Here is a 22500-nt window from a genome sequence, read left to right on the forward strand (position 1 = left end):
GTACGCCATTCTGATTGGTTGTATACTGCTTTTTTCACATGTGAAAATAAAGCGAAAAGATTTGTACAAATGAGCTTTATGGAATAAAATTCTCATAAGACCGGGCTGTAAACGTGCGCTAACACTCGTTAACAAATTATTTTACACAACCAACGAGAAAGGTCAGGCCAATTTGGAAATGCCTGACAACGAATAACAAATATTACAGAAACTTTGCAACTGGTTCATCGAGGTCTAGTGAATAGAAGCTGTTCATATAAGCCGAACCTCCGTGTTCAAATCCCGTCCAGGGACTGTTTTTACTTTTTTCTCTTTTTATCTGCTACCACAAGTCCTGGGAATTAGACCAGTGTATATGGAATGTAATTATGATATGCATCTTATTCGATGGTTTAATTAACACATAATACGAGCGGATATTTTGCGAGTTGCGCCTTTTTGACTGGCCAAAGTAATTACCTTGGTTTTGGTTTTACGACACTCGATTGAAACTCACTCTAACAGGTCTATAATTACTTTATTATTAAGTTTCCCCAGTTAGTAGAGGGATATTTCCCCCTCGGTTAGATACCTTTGACACGTTAATAAATCAATTGATTGATTGATTTTTGCATTAGAACAAGAACGTGAGTGGAACGTTCGTAGCCTAGTAACCAGGCGTTACATCGCACGCGCAGATGGAAAACTGGACACCGGAAGCAGTCTTTTTCAAATGTTCCGGCAGCAACGATTTTTGGGAAAAAGGTGCGGCTTATCTGCGGGTGTTTACTGTAGTCCATTTTACAGTCGTTTCCTTAGTTACCTGGCCTATGAATGAACTTGAGGCTGGAGTTGACCCGTAGTTTTTGATGGAAACCTCACTGCTTTTCTTATGTAAATTCCAACTAATTAGCACGAGCACAACATTATTAACACAGGAAAAGTAGGGAGGTCTGTATCATAACAAGGTCAACTCCAGCCTCACTTCCATGTAAAGGCCATTTTACTAAGCATGTGACTGTAAATAGGTCTGTGCATTGCACTGGTATGTAATTTCATTTTTGGGTCTTTGAATTGAAACTTTTTAAGCTATATAATAGGCCATTCCCGAGTTCATGTCTGCCTCCTCTTCAAAGCGAGTCTAGGTGCGAAGTTTTTCTTATGAAAATTAGTTTTCATTCATATGTAAAGTAGAACGCACTTAGACTTGCTTTGAAGAGGAGGCAGACATGAACTCGAAAATGGCCTATTTCATAATTCTCTGAACCAGACTACTGTAGCATTAGATTATTACGTATGGAGTTAAGATTGAAGTAGATTTTCAGAATTATTATATGTTTTAAAATATGAGTAGCCCACTTGGTACCTATTACTGCTTTGAGTCGATTTGAGCAATTTTCTTGGCAGATTTGCAGTTTCTACTAAGCCCCCATGTCCCCTTCTCATCACAGGATGCGGTTAATTAAATGCAACTGCACAAGTTTATAACAAGACAGTAATCATTAAAAAACTTACCTTGAATACATGAAAAGCTTCAAACTGAATGTTTCTACTCTTGTCCTTGAGCATATTCATCATGAGCTTCAAGTTTTCTGGGTTGCTAATGTATTGCGTCATCACTGTGAAATTGTGGCGATCTAGTAAGAGCTCACCAAGAAGCTATGAATGAGGACACATGGTGATTAGAGAGCACTAATCAGACTGTCCGTTTGAGTCAAGGACAGCCATAGAAATCAATTGACAATGTTTCAGGACCCGGTTCCTGGAAGGAGGAATAAATTATACCCGCTATAACAGTTATTCCAGGCCTAAATCTGCCATTCTAACAGAACAGAATTTATTCCGAGGATAAAGGCATTCATGGAAGAAGGCACATTTATCCCTGGAATAGAGTTAGTACACCCTTCAGGAACAAGCCCCAGGTAAGTTTAGAAGAAATTTGAATGGCTCCAGTGAGAGGTAATATGAGAGGGTCTGCATATTTTCTTGATAGGTTAGGTCACTTAAGCTGGATCAACACTAATACCGAAACTCTACTGCTTCAAAGTTAGTCAGGAGCATACTTACATGTCACCAAAATATTCTGCTACATTTCTTGATATTGCTCTTACTACCAAAGAACTTGCCATTGAGAATAATGGAATTGATTTCCTACCTTTAATGACTGTCTTTTTGTGACATAATTTTCAGAGTATAGCAGCTTGCTGTAATGCCCAAAAAACTAGAGGAGAGAATGAACCAAATGAATTTGTGCATTTATAAAAAAACTACCATCTAATGATTGAAAAAGCGGTAAAAGTTAAGAATCCGATCCCACCAATGCGTCGGCCAACTCTTTATTGATCATTGACTTTTTAATATGTGGTGGCTCCTAAAGGAGCCGTTTGTAATTGCAATTTTAATACAGTGGAAACTGGGTTCTAATATCACGAAATACAAGATGGCGGTCAAAAGTAAATTTCTTATTTTCATATCTTAGTGAAAGTTTTCCGTCGAAGACATTTCCGTTCAGTTTGAAAAAGGTACGTTTAGGTTTTCAACAGTTCAATAAGGCCCAAATGAGTCACCGACACGCCACCGATGCACCACCAATGCACCACCGACGCATCTTATACATTATAAGATTAAACAGCGGCCAACACGTCCGCCTACAGTCGACCAACAGTCGGCCGACAGTTAAGAATCTGATCCCACCAATGCGCCGACCCACACGTCGGCCAACGCGTTGGTGGGATCGGATTCTTAACTTTTACTGAAAAAGCTGTCTAACAAACCTTGTCATATTGTTTTTCAAGGATTTCTGCACACAGGATTTTGTGTCTTGTGAGAAGCTCCTACATAAAAAGGAATGTCAACATTTTCATGTCACAAGATCCTCCTGTTAGGCCAGTTGCTAACACCTGTTCATGATTCATGAGTTTGGCGGTTGCAAGCCAACCTGCATCCACTGCATTTGGCAGGTGAGAAGACTAACGTCATACCCCCCACCAAACAAATAAACTGCTTTGTGAGCTCGCAGATATCCATAGCAATTTGTGGTTTGAGTTGCAACACAAAATAATTTTCTCCAATATTGGTTAACACCAGTGGCTTGGCTGTATTCCCCTTCTTGATTAATAATAATAATAATAATAATAATAATAATAATAATATTATTATTATTATTAGTAGTAGTAGTCAAACTGATTTTAAATAAAAATAAAAAATAATAATAATAACATTAATAATAATAATAATTATAATAATGATAATAATAATAATAATAATAATAATAATAATAACAAAAATTAAAATATCTCCAAAAGGTAAGAACTATAAATTTACGAGCAATATAGATATTTCTCTGTTAAAACTGTTTTAAAACTTCCAAATAAATAAATAAATAAATAAATATTGAGACAATCTTTTTAAGGCCCTCTAAGGCCCTATACAGACAAGGCAAGTTGTTATCGATGACTGTTTAAAGTCAACAAGAAAAGAAGAACCGACTTTAAAAATCATTTGCGTTGCTGTCTCTGTAGACTTAAGTAATCGATAATTTGCTCATAGATGGGAGTTGTCGATAACAAAATGGCTGCATTTGTTGTCAACAACTAAATTAGTTTTTCTTTTCAAAAGGAAAACTGCTTTAGTTGTCAATGACAAACTTTGTTGTAGACAGCTTCACTCTTCACTATTTGTTGTTGATACGGTAACTTGATTAACACATGCAATGTTCTGTTATTGATAATTTTTGTTATCGTCAACTAAAAAGTTATCGAAAAAGTCATTTTTATTTTTATCTATAACAACTTGCCTTGTCTGTGGAGGCCTAACTTTCATTTCATGAATTATATTCATGCAAGATATCTGCACTTCACACTCCCTTTCTTAAACTCATTAATAATTCATAAGCCAAAAACAAAAGAAATCACTACCATGAAGAAAGTTTGGATATGTGGTCTTAATTAGCATAAAATTTTGCCAACTTTGATCCCAAATATCTCCTTTGAGAAGCAATATCAAACACTCGAAAGAGTGTTTCATCAGATATCCAACCACCTCAAAATCGGTTAAAAAACTCGGCCTTCGGCCTCGTTTTTCAACTAGCTTCTTGGTGTTTGGATATCCGATGAAACACTTTTTCTCGTGTTTGATATATTACTTCTCAAACTCATTAAAAATTCATAAGCACAGCAAATCAGTGCCCTGACATTTTAAACTTTTTATTATTTTAGGGTGCTGGTACCCTTCAGTTATCATATTTATATTTAATTAAAGTGCTACTATGACCAAAAAAAAGCACTTTTTATTTTTCTTTGGATTTCAAAACTATGTTCACTAAACAGTAACTAATCAAAGTTTTAAGCCTTGATTTAAAAAAGACACCTGCTTATTTTAACTGGAATTTTCCTGTTTAATGGTCTGCCATTCTTGAGAGAGCTGGATTGAGGAGAAAGTTATGTCAAAGACTCAATAGTTTAAGAATGCAATGCCTGTGTACGCGGCTGAATTAATATGCAGCACAGGCTTTCTACAGACTTTTAAACTCATGTTTTGCATATATAATAAGCTGCGTCTACACACTGAAATTTTAAGCTAGTGAGTAAATGACGTCAATTTTCCCTAGATCCAACCCTCTGAGGTCCAGTCGGTCATTTTGGAATGTGAGTAATGGCAGACCGTGAAATCCAAAACTTACAGTCAAAGTAAATAGCCTTTGGATAAAAATCAAACCTTAAAATTTTGCTAGTCAAATGTTGAGCAATAAAACTTTCAAAATCCTAAGAAAAAAAGTGATTTTTTGATCATAGTAGCACTTAAATTATTTTTGTAATTTAGTTTATTTAAATATCTGAGGTACAATAAACATCTTGTTGTTGTTGGTACCTTAAATGTTGTGAATGCATCTGATGCAATGTCGAAGGTCGACATTTCCACATACTCAAAGAATTTGTAAAACCTGTCATTTTCAAGAATAATCCTGGCCAGTGATTCATGACGGATGCACTCTCGGAGCATAACTCCACAGTTTAATGCTACTTCATGGGTGTCATATCTGAAATGGATAAAAATAAACATGTAAGTAAGGCTCTGGAACTTCCTGACAAAGCTAAACGTATTTAATGCTGCAGCATTATTTTTCTTAAACTTGAACCCTTCATCGCAATTTTTATTTTGTGAACAATATTATTCATGAAAAGATGCCCATTATAAGGAACGGGTTATGAATGTTGATAATAATTGGAAACCACTCACCAAGTCGAGGTGGCTATTGGTGGATATTCACTGAGCTGCGAAGCCGCAAAGTAAATATCCACCACTAGCCAGTGGAATAGTTGTTTTAGTATATATTAATACAGTGAGATAATATAGCACAAAAAGATGATTTTAATTCATTTATTTCTGCAAAGATTACAACATTTTCAGGCGCAATACGCAAATTGCTTGGAGATGAATAGCAATGGTTATCCTGAGTTTGAGTAGTCAGTAAGTGTGCATGTTCAACTCTATCCACTGTTTTGTTAAATACTAAAAAGTACTGTTTTTTATATAACAACACTAATTTGAAACACTAAAGCATAAGTCAGTTTGCTCACACAACAGACACTACAGACTTAGTTTCTTCAGAATGACTGAAATTTTACCCAGAAATAAGCGAGAATAAGACTTCATGACTTGTAGAAGCGTACTCCACTGTGGGAAAACGAGTGCCAATCTGTCTCCTTAAAATGTTGTTCCAAATTTGAGCAACATCCTTCTTGCACTAGTAGAAAAAATAATGTGACAAAAAGAATCAGTCAGTTTATCTCTTCATCAACAAAGAAAATAATGATATTTTACTGAACATACGCACAGCAACATAGAATCAATTAATTTGTTAAATGGATGCGAACAAAAATCTTGAGCAATAAAAAAATTAAAAAAAATACATAAATATTACAAAGTTAAGATGCTGTAATTATTTAAATAATTATTGATCAAGTGACTTTTTTCTTAGGACATGGTAGGCTGTTCCAGAGAGTAACACTGATATAACTAAAACCATTATTTTTTTTTTCATCCTGTGTAGTTTGTCCAAGGAAAGGGAACAACTACTGTAGTTTACTCAGAGAATCCCTTAAGAAATAATGGGTTTCATTGTTTCAAAAATTTAGATGAAAGATACTCGGGAACAGCCGAGACCATTTAAAGATAAAATGTACCATAAATCTTTTCATCTGAGTTGATGAAAGGAATTGGCAACCCCATAATGAAATAAGGAAGTTAGCATGCAAGAAGCATGGTTAACAGTAGTCTTGTTCATGCTTTTGACTCTTTAATTGACACACTGATAATACAATTTTTTTTACAATTATTGGTGGGAGGTCTGCCTTTCAACTTCAATACCATCCTTGGAACCAAATGTTACAAACTTACCTCAAAGTCCAACCTATGGAGGTGGGTAATAAGCGAAATGAATACATTGCTGGTGTAAAACTCTTGTGCTAACTGAGCAACTTGTTCTGAGAGCGGTGGTTGATCTAAGGCAAAGTGATGAAAACAAGTGCTAAATTAAGCATTAAACGGAAATTAAGTTCTAAACTGTTACAGTAAAAAAATAATATTTAATGTACGTAATACTGAGGGAAAGTATAACCTTGCACCCAAGGGTCTCACTAAGGGCTCCAGTGGGGTTGTTAAACTTTGATCCTACTGTAGGTCCATAATTATAAATGCCCAATTTTGATATACATCCCAAAGTGTCTCTTTAAGCATTTGCTACCTATTTCTAGCCATAATGCAATAATTATTGTAAGAGTTAGCATAATATTTTGGTCAGGACAAATGCAGCCTTTTATTTTTAATTGTAAGTCTGACTTTAGGGGACATTTCGTGATGTTTAATGTCTTTATTATTCCACTATTACACCATTTTACCATATTTAATCAAGAGGACGTGCAAAATACGAGACGGTTTAATGCTCTGTAGTGTCCCAGTTTGACCGGTTTAGAACAGAGCAAATGCGGACGGAATGGCAGTTTTTCTATGAAAGAAATTGTTTTCAACAAGATGCCAAGCCTATTTCATTTTGTTTATTCAATCAAATAACGATCTTTGAATGGCTTTTTGTGCTGTTTACATCGTTTGCACATGCCCTGAAAGACAGATGATGCATTTTTTTCAAAACACTCTTACCTAATAAAATTGAAGCAAAATAACACCTTTTTGTAGTGGAATAATACATCTCTTATTCGATGCTTTAACATATAATACCCGCAGACATTTTGCTCATTGCTTGTATACTACACAACTCACAAAATATCCGCGTGTATTATATGTTTAACTATCGAATAAGATGTATGTATTCATAGACACAAGTGATGTTAAGGACGGTGCCTACTAATTCAAAGGTATTTTTGCGTGTTTTATAAATATGCCAGAAAATCAGATCTTGACAAGTGTTATTGAAATCCAAAAAGACAACTAGGGGTAACCACACATTTTTCAAGGGTAATTAATAAAAAATATTCGTAAAAGCCTTGAAATACAAAGCAATGTAGGGCGGTCTTTTCCAAATTGAAGCTTAATTATCTCTGAAAAATACATGGTTACCCCCATTTTTTTTTTTTGGAGAGCAAGAGTACTTGCTAAGTTCTGCTGTCTCCGAATAGTTTTAAACCACGCAAAAATATCCCTGTATTAGTAAGCACCACCAAAGGGAAACCCGATTATCTTGAGATGCGCAGAACGTACGTGCAAATTAACAATGGTAGTAGTTAATAGTTAGTTAGTAAAAGTAAGTAGCCTGAGTCATTTTTTCAGGAGCCCAGAATTAACTAGTTAAAGGTGAAGACGAATCACCTTGTGACCAGTTAAGCGCATGTTCGGGCTACTCCTTCCAAAATTTGGTCACCCGCGCTTGCAAGGAAGGTGCCCCAAGTGGGGGACCATTGGGTGCCAGCCTTGTAAATAATATTAATGAGAATGTTCAGAAAGGTTCAGTCTGTTCCATGACATGTCAGAGTTGTCCACAGCAGGTTTTGCTAATAGTCAAGACAAGTGAAAACTGGTGTTGGACAACTTGACATGGTGAGTTTAATTTCTTTAGTTGATTAAGGAGAGAACTTCACTTAACTACTCCATCAAAAATAATATTGTGAAACAATAATCTATCCATGTACAAAGTAGGAGCATTTGACAATGTTTTAGGGACACAATCAGAGGTAACAATGTCTGAGTGTACAAAAGATAATTAGTTTACTTCAATGGAATTTGATCATCTTGGAAAAAGTAGTCCTGAGAAGGACTGTTGGCTGTGACTGATGTTTTGAGTGGAAGTCATCTTCAGAGTCTTTGCTCAGGTCGTGCAAACGTCAGTGACTGCCAACAGTCCCTCTCAGGAACATTTTCATCCAGATGATCAAATTCCATAGAGGTATTGCGTTCAAACCATTTTCTATAAACAGTATTAATTTACTCTTGAGAGCAGTTCCTTGAAAATGCTAGAAATTGTGCTTCTGAGAATCCACTTAGCCTCCTCACCCTGCTGATTGTAGCTTTGCTGCTTGGTTCCCTGGTTTTTAATTTTTTACCGGGTTGCCATTCCAGTCAGAAAACAAGTTAAATTTAGTTGTTTTCTTTTTTTTCTTCTTTTTTTCTGTGTCGGGAAAAGTCTTTCCTGTCACTCCCCTGCTAAGTGGTGTCTTTGTGCAAAGAGCCTTCTGCACGTATTTTGGCAGGTTTCAGGGGGTAGCAGAAACTTGTAGATTTCTCTGGTGTACACAGTAGAATATTTAATTAACCTGCAATGGCGTTGAAGTCATTGAAACACAAATGGTGTTTTGGTGGATCTTCAACAAAATCTACCTTTATGGAGCTCAAGAATTGAATATCAATTGGATAAACAAGACAGGCAGGAAAAATAAACATCAGGAATCTTAAAAGTGATGAGTAATGGACTTCAACAACAATCTTTCAGTCGTCGAGCTGCATTTCTAGTATTTTACCAAGTGTGGTGTTATGTACAACACTGAAACCAAATGGAAAATTCTCTGGTAACTTATGGGTTCAACTAAGACAGAGAAGGAATCAAGCACTTTAAGTGGATCTGTGATCTCTGTTGTCTGGCTATTTGTATTTACTTCTACTTTTCTATTTGTATCAACTCTGCACAGTCTTCAGGTAACCATTGGAAGTTTCACTAATTGTTGCTACATTTATTTTGTGCTCAACTCTGCACAGTCTTCAGGTAAAAAAATAATTGGAAATGTGACAGTCCAAAATTATTTGAAAGAAAGCTTGTTGTCTATTTTGTGCTTCATTATTCAAGGAAATGGTTCTTCAGGAAAGGGTTTGATCCTGCAATTTATTTTGTTGTGTATGATAATTTGACACGATTGGGTTTCTTGTTTTCTCGCACACAATGAAATAGGAAGTTTTTTGCCTCTAAAAGCAAATATTTTGTTTGTTTCAAGAATTTTTTTGGTGGAAATGGTGGCCTTTATAAATTCATCATGTTGGGTAACATTCGAGCTTAAAAAATTTCCATACATGAGTTGAAATGCGATATGTGAGGAGACAGAGATTTTTTCTTGCAGACTATTTAAAGAAGAAACGAGTGAATTTTACTCATGAAAGTGTTTTCTTAACTTTAAACTGAATTTATTCCCAAAGCTTATAAAACTAAAAGACCCCAAATGGGACAGGACATTACAAAATAATTAGCGTATTTACCCGTGTATAAGTTGACCCCCCATTTTTGATGACAAAAAAGCAATTTCTTGTATTCTTCGATTTCTGGAAATGTGGATACACAAAAAAATCAGGGCCTCAAGCGCTTAATAGTTTTGTGGTTCAGCATCTGTTGTATACGTGGGAATTTTGTCCTTGAGTTTCAAAAAAGTTCTCAAAAAATTGAATATGTAAACCTCAAACTAACCTGTTTCGTTGTTCAAGGATAAAGGGCTTTAGAGGATAAGCACAACATCACAGAAGCAGGAGTCAATCTTTGAAAACAACTTGCGAACGATGCGAAAATGTGCAAGGTTTAATTGGTCCTTGACTTATAATTTCTCAAATGACAAAGAAAACAAAACTCATAAACCAAACAATACGAACTTTGCAAAAGCATTTAAGTCAGCCAGGTTTGTATAAAGAATAAAAAACATTCCTTACCAACCAGCATTTTCACGCAACACAAGTGACGATGCTTGTACGCAAACACAAGGTATTGTGCCAGGTTACTAAGCCGTTGAACGATTGCGCTTTCTTTGAAGAAACAGAAATGCCTTTTAGATCTTTCCGTCTTTGGAAAACAAAAATTTCCAGTGTCTATTTCTTATTTGTGCTTGTCAGTATCTTCAACATTTAGAGTTGGACAAATCCTTTTTCATTTCAACTGGAATTGCTTACATTCGTTTTGAAGTCTTTTGCCGGCTATTGTCCACTGCATTTGTTATGCCCAAGACAACATTATTATGTTAATTTTGAAGAAATTACATAGCTGGAACTTGGCTCAAAATCTTTGACCCATGTATAAGTCGAGGGCAATTTTTGGAGCTTCTTTTGAGGCCATAAAAGGTCAACTTATACACAGGAAAATACGGTAAACATGTGAACATGTGAGCCAAAAGGCCTCTGTTAGCACAACGTCTGGGTGACCCCAGGCCCTGAAATGGTCTTAATGACCCCCCACTTGAAAAAATTAACTGGAACGCTGTAGTTCAATACCACCTAGACTTTCGAAAAGTCCTTCGTCTAGATACGCGCGGAACGAAGGACTTTTCATACTTGATTGGCGCCAATTTAGCGACTCAAAAACGGGTCGCTGAGCTAGGCCAATCAGAGTAGTCCTCGTGGACACCAGGGGATAGAGTTGTCAATCAAAATTTACCACACGCAGTGAAGCGTGATTTTCAAACATGCTACTAAGGCTACCGGATATTCCAAATTACGCGACCATCAGAGGAAAATAATTGAAGAATATCTGTCTTGCATAGATCTGTTTGTGTCTTCTCCAACCGGAGCTGAGAAAAGTCTGATACCTTTAACACAAAGTTAACAAATTTCCTCTTTCAATTTCGTAGAAACAAACATGTTCGACTGTTTTCGTCGGATTGCGCCATCAAGTTCAGGGCTTGCGAATGACGTCATCCCCTTTTTGGCGCGAGACGCAAATGAAAACTTTGCAAGCGAGACAAGTCGACCTCTCGCAACTTTGTCGCTCGCTCATTCACTTCGCGTACGAAAAATCACGATTCGCTCGCCGAAACATTTTCTCCTGGGATAATCGTGAGGTCGACTTGTGGCAAGTCTAAATACCACCCAACTCAGTGCCCTCTGTTTTTGTGCAACACATACCACAGTCAACCCAGTGTACGCTCATCATAAAGCATCTAGTTCTTCCTGGGAGTTGGTAATCTTAATGACAAGCCATTGTTCTGATGAAATTTTACTAGTTCTTTAATAGGTACCTCCAGTTCCATGAAGAATTATCTTCATCACACTGAGCTGCTTTGATATGTCCTCTAAAGCCTAAAGAGAGTTTGTAACACATTAAAATAAACTATACCCTCTCCTGACAACTGACTAAGAGGCTGCTGTTTTGAAAGCAAATTTACTGCCGACTGGTTCAGGCTCAGGTGGTCGAGCATTGGACCACTCCGGCCACACCAACACTCAGGGTAGACCTTTAACCCATTGACCTATGAGAGTGAGATGTAATAGATTTTACTCTGTCTAATGCCAGACGATTTTCCTCGTCAATGGGGGGGAAGGGGGGGGGGGAGAGGTGTTCATGAGTCAATGGGTTCATCACTGATTAGAATTACTCTGGGTTTGAACAACTGGCCAAGGTATAAACGGGTAATGCCGATATACTCCTGTGGGGAACCCTGTGAGGGACTAGCATCTCGTCCAGGGAGGAGTAGCAATACTCTCAGTAGCTTCATGCTACTAAAACCAGGGTAAGCTCCAGCCATGTAAGCTCTTATGGCTTGTTTACCACTTTACCTTGCTTTTTCACCTTACCTAAAAACAAGGCATAACTCAAAAAGAGATTGTGCAGCACCCTGTATCTCTCAAACACATGTTAGATACTGTCAAACCATTAAGCAGCCCACTATTAAGCGGTCACCTACCAATTTCCTGAAATTTGCTTCCCATAGTTTCAGTAAATTGGACCTCTAATAAACAGTCACCTCTTTTAACCAGACACGGTCACTGTTTGGATTTCCCAAATGACTAATTTTATTGTGAATCACCTCTATTTAACGGTCACCTTGTTACAAGATAATAATTAATAAAAGGCATATTTTTGGACAGAAAGATGAGCGAAGCATGTCCAGTTTCTTTCGCAGGTCATCAAACACAACCTAAGCATTGTCTGTGTAAAAATACACGTCTCCGTGGTGGGTCAACCGGCACACACGTCAAATTCCTCATTTATCAGTTTCCGGTGCAGCGAACCACAAGAGAAACTGTCACCTTCACACTGATACTCGCATGCAAATACTGTTAGCATATTTTGCATTACAGTTGTTGTCAACAATAAAATGTAAATTAGTTGATCAGTATTTCAAGACAGAGAGGTGTATATGTTGCCGGTAAAATCCGTTTTTCAGGTTGAATCCGTTCTTACCCAGGTTACACTGATGATCCTCATTTTACCTTGGTTCTGAATACGCACTCAGATGAATTGAAGAAACATTTTTTGGGTCTAAATTAAGCCTGGAGAAAATTAGGGTCAGGTTAGGATTAGTTTTGGTTATGATACATGAATATCAATTGACTTATTACACAAAAGTGAATAATGAAATTAAAAACTGTGATGGGTTAAGCATGTTCGTCGTTGTGGTGTATTGGTGAAGACGCAAGACCACAGATCTGGAGGATCCGAGTTCGAGTACCGGTGAGTGCATAGTACAGTTCTTTGATCTCTTACTATGTTGTAATGTTGATAACTGCATAATGAATACAGAAACCAATAAGATAATACAAATCATTAAGATGATGTGTTGAGATCGGTAAGACAGTGCTTGAGGGAAGGTGGTTGTGTTTTCAGTCCTTTTTGGAGGATTGATAGCTGCTTTAATATTCAACCTATAGGTAAAATGAGGATCACCAATTTAACCTAGGTAAAAACGGATACAAACTGAAAATGGATTTGACCGACAACCTATACGGTTAGAACGTCTGGTATGAATGTGCATAAAACAGATATGAAAGGTTTGAGAATTTGCTACCGCTTTTCGGGTGCGAAAACGTTTCAGGACCTTCAAGAAACGGGCCCCTGGTCAATTTCTCCCACATTACGGGTTTGATTCTAGGAAACCTCTATTAAGTAGTCAACCTCTGTTAAGCGGTCACCTGGCTATTTCCCTTAATAGAGGTTTGACTGTCTTATGAAGTCAATTAAAGAGAAGGAAGTCTGTTTTCTGTTTTTAAAGTTTAGCCAGAAGATCCATGAATACTAAAACACCAGATTAAAATCAAGTGACCTTGTCGGTTTTCTTGCTCCTGCCAGATTCATTCTCTAAAACTTGCAGAGCTTCAACAGTCACCTTGACTACTTCAGCTGGGTTCTTTTTGTTGGAGCCAAAAAGAGGCATGGTGTTCTGATGACAAAAGGACCCTCAGCCTTGAAACAAATCTGAATTGAATGAAAAACATCTTTTTACTACTGCTATTATTTAACAATAATCATTTGCCGAAGGCAAGGTAAATATCAGTAAATAAAACTCAATATGAATTCAAGGTTTTTATTCACAGATATTCACTGAGCCTGAGGTGAATAATTGTTTTAGTATAATTACATGTTATCAGTTCGTAGGCCTCCGACGGTCAGTGTCGACCACAGATAATAATGCGCCCTAGTTGGATGCTGCAGTAGGTTCACAGCTGGAACAGCTACGGCTGTGACTGATGAGGCCAATCTGGGAGCGACAAACTATGCCACAGTGGATGCAGGTATGAGTGGTTACCGGGTTATCTCCAGGTGTGCACGCCTTCTGTCTGGCTCTCTTGTCCTCTGCCAGGTTCTGGATCTTCTCTTTGCCGATCTTCAACTGTTTCCTCAGCACACTGCGCCATCTGCAGCGGTCAGCTTCTGTGCACTCCCAGCTCTCAGTGTTGATGTCCAGAGCTTTCATATTGTGCTTGCAGACATTTTTATAGCGCAGCTTGGGGCGGCCAACAGGTCATGTGAGGCTAGCTCACTGTACAGGATGTCCTTTGGAATCCAGCCATCTTCCATCCAGCTACCATGGCCGAGCTAGCCAAGCCTGCATTGTCTCAGCATCATGAACATCATGGGGAGGCCAGCGCAAGCAGGGACTCAACGTTTGGTACTTTGTTGCTCCACTTGATGTTGAGGCAGTGCATGTGAAAGCTGTTCAGTCTCAGCTCCTGCTTTGCATATGTTGCCCATGCCTCAGTGCCATACAGCAGAGTGCTGATGATGCAGGCATTGTATACTGCCATCTTGGTTGTGGTTGTGAGCTGACATGTAATCATACTAATAACAATTATTCACCTCAGGCTTGAGGAATATCAGTGAACAAAAACCGAGACAAAGTCAAGGTTTTTATTCACCAATATTCACCTCGCCTTTGGCGAATAATAATAATAATAATAATAATTTAACAATTAATTATAATCACCTAGGTAATTATACTAAATAATAATGATAGTTAGTAAAATTACATAGGTGATTATTGAAAATTCTGTGTGCTGATTGGCTGCACTTGAGGTGATTATTATTACGCGATTATCACCTAAGCACTTTTTTCAAAATGGCCCCAAGCTGTTTTGTTGAGGTGACAAACAGAGAAATTACCGTAAAGACTCGCAGATAAGCCGCACTCGCAGATAAGCCGCACCCCGAGTTTAGCAAATCAAATTTTGGAAAAAACGTTTTTCATGAAAAAAACTCGCAAGAAATCCAAAGTCAAGACCATGAAGTGTTCTGTCTTCATCCAAGGCAAACTCGCCAACAATGGATCGAAAAACACTTTAAAGTCTTCCCCATAATTTTAGCTATTTAGTAGAATAAACATCATGTCCACCACTTATGACATATGATTTATATTATTCTGGTATTTGTTCACAGGTATTTCTCCATTCACGGCACTTTTTCCATAGAATTTTGCGCGTAAATTCGTTGTTTTCTTGCATGTACTATGCGAAGCTGTGTAACCAGGCATAATATCGGACGAGGGAAGACTGGACACCGAAATTCACAGCACCTTTCCCAAATGGTCTCGCAGATAAGCCGCACCTACGATTTTGATCGCAAATTTTTAGAAAAAAGGTGCGGCTTATCTGCGAGTCTTTACGGTAATTGATTTCAAGAAAATGCATATTCTTCAAATAATCACCTATGTAATTTTACTAAAACAATAATAATATCATTATTCACCTCAAGGTTGGCGAATATCGATGAATAAAAACTGAGACGAAGCCAAGGTTTTTATTCACTAATACTCACCTTACCTTCAGCCAATACACATGCGTTCTAAGCCCTGTTTGGGGTTATAGATACACGGATACACATTCAAGTGAAGAAAAAGTTGGGCCCTAGGGATCCCCCATGCCACTAAGTCAACTCATTAATCTGCTGCGTTGCCAGCGTGGTAGCCTTGATGGTGTAGTGGCTTAGCATGCTCAACTAGTAATCAGGGAGACGTGGGTTTGAGTCCCACTCTGGGCAAAAAACCAATTTTTCAGATGGGTGCATCGAAAGGTAAATTGCATGTATGTGCCTTTCCCTCTCCAGTTACTTCAGCAAATAATAATAATAATAATACTAATACTAATAATAATAATAATAATAATAATAATACTAATACTAATAATAATAATAATAATAGTGATGTTTTCAAACGAGTGTCGTAAAACCAAAACCAAAGTTATTACTTTGGCCAATCAAAAAGGCCGGAGACAATCCAGTAACCAATCAAAACTTGAAGTAATTACACGTAGCTGACACAAAGCGCGGGAAAATGTGCACGCGTGAGCCACGATTGGTTTTGGTTTCACTTCTGATTGGTTGAAAAACTGGCGCAAGAACTTAAAACCAATCACTGAGTGAAGTAATGCAAAACCAAAGTAATTCGCTAATTACTTTCGACACTCAATTGAAAAGCACTCTAATAATAATAATAATAATAATAATAATAATAATAATAATAATAATAATAATAATAATGCCCTCAACAGAATAATGACCAGTGAACATCAAAGCTGAGAAATTTGAACAATTATAATACCAATAACAATAATAATAATTATTTTTAAAAATTGGTGTTACCATTTGAATTTTGATTGGCTATAAGTACACAGCTAATTTTTGCTGGCTATCATGTAAAAAATGTGACCAAGCCCTTACAAATTATAACAAGGTTAGTTTCTTGAGAAAACAGCAGCCTTCTCAAAATATTTTTCGGGAGCAGGTCATAAGGAAGGTGGAGACGGTTTGGTGCTAAAGGCACCCAAGCGAGTGCCCAAAGGATGCAAGCTTCTAGGAGGGTCTTGGGGCATGCTCCCCTACGGATTTTTTCAAATTTAGACATCCACAGATACAAATTTGTGCAATCTGGTGGATTTAAAGTGACGAACGTTCACGTATGGAATTGACACTTGCTTGGAGTCTGATAAGAAATACTGGAATGCTAGTTAAATAAACATTTCATGTGCGCCAGGCAAAAAAATATTGTGGACACGAATTTGTACGTCAAACAAACTTTTTTCAAGCTTTTAGAATATCTCCAGTGACTTCACGTTCGAGCTAAAAATGTATTGTGTCTGACATTTACTGACTAGAAGGAGACGGTCAAGCTTTCTGAGGAGGCGGCTGATTGAGCCGTCGACCGGCCGATTTTGAGAAGGCTGAAACAGGGATCTTGCATTGGTGAGAAAGTAAATGAGATACATAAACGTAACTGTACTTTTCAAATGACAAAAGAGGGAGCAACTACTAGCCTCCTTTGAGCCATTTTATGTGTCGGTCCCATTCTGGGGAGGTAGAATGGGACCGACAAAAAACGGCTGCAACGAGGCTAGAGCAACTACAAGATAGCATTTTTCACAGCTGATAAAAATAGATTGGTTATTCTTTCATGTCATACTTATGCAAAATACATATAACTTTCCTTCATATAAGCATAGTATATTATATCACTCTGTGTACACATATTACCCGGTATTCCTTGTGTACCCTGTATCCCCTCGTAAACCCAGTGCACCCTTTAACCTCTGTTTCTCCCTTCACACCCTGGGTAAACAGGGTGTACAGGGGATAAAGAGGTAACAAGGGTGAACAGGGATTACAGGGGATACATAGTGCATAAGGGTAAACTGAGTTTACAGCAAAAAGACAGGGTGTATGAGGGTAAACAGGTTTTATAGTGGGTACAGGTTGTACAAGGGCAAGCAGCGTTCACAGGGGAATACTGCACTACCCGTTTACCCTTCCATACCCTGTAAATCCTGTTTTACCCTTGTACACCCTATATTTCCTTGTAAACCCTGTATACCCTTGCACAGCCTGTTTCTTCTGTAAAACCCTGTTTACCCATGTACACTCATTAAACCCTGTACTCATGATTCTCCAGACCCAGAACACTGATTTAATCTGCATGACACAGCATTTTAGAGCTGCTTACAGCTGCTAGAAATGCTAATTGGTTGTTTTTCAGTGTCTGAATAACTTGTTTGGCCCAGAGAAAACAAAAGGTATTTAAATGTGTGTACAAATACTATACAAAAGGAAACATCACATGAGGTGATATTTTGTCAAAGAAAGCATTATTGATCTGCACAATTAATTTGGAATTTTTTATGCGCTTGATGATGAACAAAGTAAACAGGGTGTACAGGGAAATACAGGGTGTGCCAGGGAATACAGGATAAAAGGAAAGGAAAGGAACTTTATTTAAAGTGTCTAGTCATTCTAGCGCTGGAACACTAATTGGGGACACTGGAAACTGAAATTAACAATTAACACAAATCAAGTCAAATGTTGGTTTTTGTTCAGGAGAGGGGAAAACGGAGTACCCGGAGAAAACCTCTCGGTGCAGAGTAGAGAACCAACAAACTCGACCTACATATGACACCGGATCTGGGAATCGAACCCAGGCCACATCGGTGGGAAGCGAGTGCTCTGCGCCGTCACTGCGCCATCCCTGCATCTTGGTATGCAAGATAAACAGGGTTTACAGGGGTTTACAGGGTGCACAAGGGTAAAGAAAGTTTACAGAGGATAAAGGGTGTAAATGGGTAAACAGGATTTAAAGGGGATTCTGGGTATGCAAGAGTAAACAGTGATTACAGGGAAAAAAGAGTGTATGAGGGTAAACAGGGTGTCCAACGGTAAACAGGGTGTATGGAGGATCCAGGATATGCAAGGAAAAACGGGGTGTACAGGGTAAACAGGAAGGTAAACAGCATTTACAGGGGAATAGAGGGTGTACAAGGGTATACAGGGTGTACCTTATGATCTAATAATAGTTCAGTATCTTTTCATCACAGTCAGATCTATTTCACATAAGCGTAACATGAAAAAACAACCAATAGATTATTGCAAAGCATTATGGGATTGAAATGCGGCCAAACATTGCTTTGGGCATTATGTCATGGCGTCAATTGAAAAGAGTGCTATTCAGGGTCACGCAAGGCCAGCACATGCTAATTAGTTCGAAGCTTTTTTAGAGCCTTTGCAATTCAGTGATATGGAAATAAGTTGCCCTTTATTCTGCAGTTTAGACAGACAAATCGCATTAATGATTGACCTTACGAAAATAATTGGCTGAATGACACCGTGTTAGCTAGATGGAACACGAGAAAAATTTCTAGTTGATAAAAAAACAGACAAACATTTTCATTGAATCATAATTTCAGTTTGCAACAACCTGAAGCTAGAAGGCTAAATTACTCAGGTGGATAAGATAATCATATAAGCACAATAATTAAATGATATCCATCCATTTAATAATAGTGCCTTATTATTCTAAGAAGTCACAAAGCAACTAATCAAAAAAACGGTGGTAAACACTCGGCTGTAAGTAAGAACATAAACATAACACCATTCAATTCTGACAAATACGCCTCTCAAGGACTTAGCAAATTCATGAAATTCATTTATGGGGTATGTTAGAATATTACCGCGCCAACTGTTTTGCCCAGTTTATTTTCATACTTTCATATTTTAAAGGTGATTGAGGCCCCTTAAAACGACAGATCAGAAAATTTGGATCTCTCAAACAGCGGTTCACAACCGTTCAAGGATTTAACTTGTGTACAGCTCACTGTTTGTGAAGTATGCGAGTTCATTCTGGGATTATCGCTATAGCAGAGACTCTCACCTGAATTGCTGTAAATCAGTCTAAACAACCTTCAAAGTAGAAAATCGAGATGTTAATAGCCAGAAAGCACAGTGAATGATTTTCTATTCATAGAAAACGCCTCGGAACGGAAACGAGCAAACCTACAACAATCGCTTCCAGTTTCCACGGCCAATTCAAAATGGCGCTGCAATCATGATGTCATTTTCACGGTGTTGTACATAAAGTGAGTTTGTTTTTTTCACCGAACGAGGCGGACTGTTCGAGATTGAGAGAACGGTTTTGTTTGGCTGGATAGAGAAGGTATTTTACTCATATTTTAAGGTTGCTTACCGGTGCATACATACCAAAACGTCAATTATAAACAAAAAATTTACAATAAAAAAATTATAAGGTATGATAAATTGTAATTTATATCTTATAATTTTATGAAATCGTATGAACGGGGTCGTTCCATTTTTTATCAGCACCGCCCCCCCTCCCCTAAGGATAGTGGGTTTTTGCAGATTTTTTCTTTTAAGAAGCCGACAAAATTTGGACCCCTAGGACATTTTTTTCAAATGTGCCGACAAAATGTCAATTTTCAGAGGACGATGCCAAAAAATCAAGGGTACGGATCTCTGCCATCCTTAGAGGGGAGGGGGGGGGGGATAAAAAATGGAACGACCCATTTGAGCGCATTTTGCGATTTACAGGCACGAGTGATGTATTGAAAGTTTTCAAAATTGCACAAGCTGTAGGGAAGTGCAATTTGAGAACTTTAAAAACATTATCAATTATGAGTGACCATAACTCACTAAATGCACGGAGTGTTAAGTATTTATGAGTCAATGAGTCAATGAGTCAACGAGTTAGTGCAGTTAATTAAACCATAAAATGAAAGCTAAAATCTCAGAGAGTGCTTAAGCCTAATCACTGAAACGAGGGCTTAGGCTTAATCAACAAATTATTGCTATATTGACTGTGAGTCTCATTGACTCATGACTCAAATGCACGAGAAAGCTTGCAATTTTTTTTTATTATATATACTCAACAAAATCACTCCATCGCTTTGTTTCCATAGAAACTCTTTAATCTCTGTTTGCATTCTAACCTATTTATGCATTTGCGATTGATCAATCAGAATGCAATATTTCTTTGAGTATATAATAAATAAAATTATAAGGTTGAACACAAATTAGTAAATTAACATAGATTTCCCAGAAGAACTTGAACCATATTATAGATCAGAATGTCTCCACCATCAATTCAATTATCGACAAGCATCTGCTAGAATTTGAGAGGCACAGTGGCCTTAATGGTTAGCGTGCTGGACTCCGGATCAAGCGGTCCGGGTTCGAGCCCTGGCTGGGTCATTGTGTTGTGTTCTTACACCCAGGTGTATAAATGGGTACCGGCAATTTAATGCTGGGGGTAACCCTGCGATGGACTAGCATCCCATCCTGGGGGGAATACAAATACTCCTAGTCGCTTCATGCTACAGTAACCGGAGATAAGCACCGGCCTGGTGGGCCTCTAGGCTCGTAGCAGACTTTTTCCATGTTAACTTAGCCTCATCTATACACGAAGGGGGTATAAAATCTGCCCTGCTGGATGGCAAGCTACGCACTGGCAGGGACATCCAAAACAAAGAAAAGTCATGCTTGGCTGGTTGAAATCGCTTTGTTTTGGAGGCTGTTGCATTCTTTTGCCATCCAGCACGGCAGATTTTGTACCATATAACAGTATCTCTAGAGAGGAAGGAAAACTTAGAAACACTGTCATTCTATCTTTCCTTTTTGTTAAGTGTTCAGCAGTGGGATGCACCAAGTATGGGACCGAGTCCTCTTGTGCCACTACAAAATAAACTTGTCCATCCAAACTTCTCAATTTGAGATAAGAAAACTGCAGATAAAACAATAGTTATTGCTAATAATTATTGAATAGGCCATTTCCGAATTCATGTCTGTCTCCTTTTCAAAGCGAGTCTAAGTGCAAAGTTTTTCTTAGGAAAATTACCTTTCAGGGTGTAGCAGCCTTAAGCCAGAAAGCCTGGGCTTACAAACGTTTAGCCTCATTTATGGATATGTTGCTGTAGCCTATCACACACAAACAACAACCTTTATTAAGAACACAACTGATTTATCAGATAGGCCAAGATAAAATGTTAGTATCAATGGACATGTCTATTTATTGTGTACACAAATAAATCACAAGAAGAGGGAATGAACATAGTATGCAAGAGTACCAAAGAACACACACACTTCCAACACACCTCCTAAGGCAAATGATTGGTTTAATCCTAAACAAAAACTTGTTCTAGTTCAATGAGTGTAACTATCTCCAAACACATGGAACCCCCATGCTGATATTTTCATGGCACAAATTGAAACAAAGTTTACACAACAAAGTGATACCAAGCCAAGCCTTTAGGACAGCGATAAAATTAACACAGGTGGACCATTTTATTAAACAAGTTAACAAGCTGACTGAAACCTTTCAATATACACACTTCAACTCCTGCCAACCCTGCAGGTGTAAAAAAAAAGGCTTCATAAAGGTGAGGAAATGAGACTGCTTAGGACTAACTCTTCGAAAACACGGCAGGTACAAAACACAGGTCACAGGTCATTGTTTTACCAATACAGAAAGTATCCTAAACATTCATGAAATTGATGCTTAGGCCCAAAAAAATAAATATAACTTTGCAACCCAATGATTGAATTACATCATATTTACAGAATAACAGATTAAATAAATATAATATATACATATAAAGAAAACATCTGAAATCACATAAAAACTAAGAACTAAGATTAAATGGTTCTTGAAGTAATTAGTTACTGAGAAAGCATAATTCTTAACAAGGATAAAAGATTTAGGTCATGAAAACCTTAAGTGCATTAAAAATGATAAAACTATTTCAAAATCTGTCTATCTTGAGAACCGGATTGAACTGGCGTGCCTTTCTGAGATTATAATGCTTAGCATTTTGTGGGCAGCAAATTCCTGAGTTTGCTGTCTTTGTTTTCTAAGGGTGCACAGAGACATACAAGGCTACAAGGGGAAATACAAGGATATATATATAGAGAGAGGTATAGAAGGGTATATATACTAGTTATGCAACGTTTTTAAGTGGTATACCGTGGAACATCCCACGCCATGAGGCTTGTGTAAGAAACACCAAGAAAATACAAGTGACTTGTGGGATATTCCACGGCATACCACTCAAATGTGTTGC

The 22500-nt window shown here is 37.7% G+C and overlaps 1 protein-coding gene across 1 annotated transcript in view; it reads right to left on the reverse strand.

Moving 5' to 3' along the window:
• Positions 1 to 19491, reverse strand: part of LOC137982693 (calcium-binding protein 39-like) — a 24655-nt gene extending 5164 nt beyond the window's left edge. The window contains exons 1-10 of the mRNA XM_068829828.1: positions 19428 to 19491; positions 19302 to 19330; positions 13440 to 13591; positions 11415 to 11475; positions 6379 to 6482; positions 5607 to 5725; positions 4849 to 5017; positions 2754 to 2813; positions 2135 to 2200; positions 1495 to 1638 (exon numbers count right to left, since the gene is read on the reverse strand). Of these exons, the coding sequence (XP_068685929.1) occupies positions 1495 to 1638; positions 2135 to 2200; positions 2754 to 2813; positions 4849 to 5017; positions 5607 to 5725; positions 6379 to 6482; positions 11415 to 11475; positions 13440 to 13550 (834 nt within the window). The 5' untranslated portion in view covers positions 13551 to 13591; positions 19302 to 19330; positions 19428 to 19491. The remainder of the gene's footprint in view (positions 1 to 1494; positions 1639 to 2134; positions 2201 to 2753; positions 2814 to 4848; positions 5018 to 5606; positions 5726 to 6378; positions 6483 to 11414; positions 11476 to 13439; positions 13592 to 19301; positions 19331 to 19427) is intronic.
• Positions 19492 to 22500: the final 3009 nt, after the last annotated feature.

The sequence above is a fragment of the Montipora foliosa genome, chromosome 13, assembly GCF_036669935.1.
Source record: "Montipora foliosa isolate CH-2021 chromosome 13, ASM3666993v2, whole genome shotgun sequence".
NCBI classification, from domain to species: Eukaryota; Metazoa; Cnidaria; class Anthozoa; order Scleractinia; family Acroporidae; genus Montipora; species Montipora foliosa.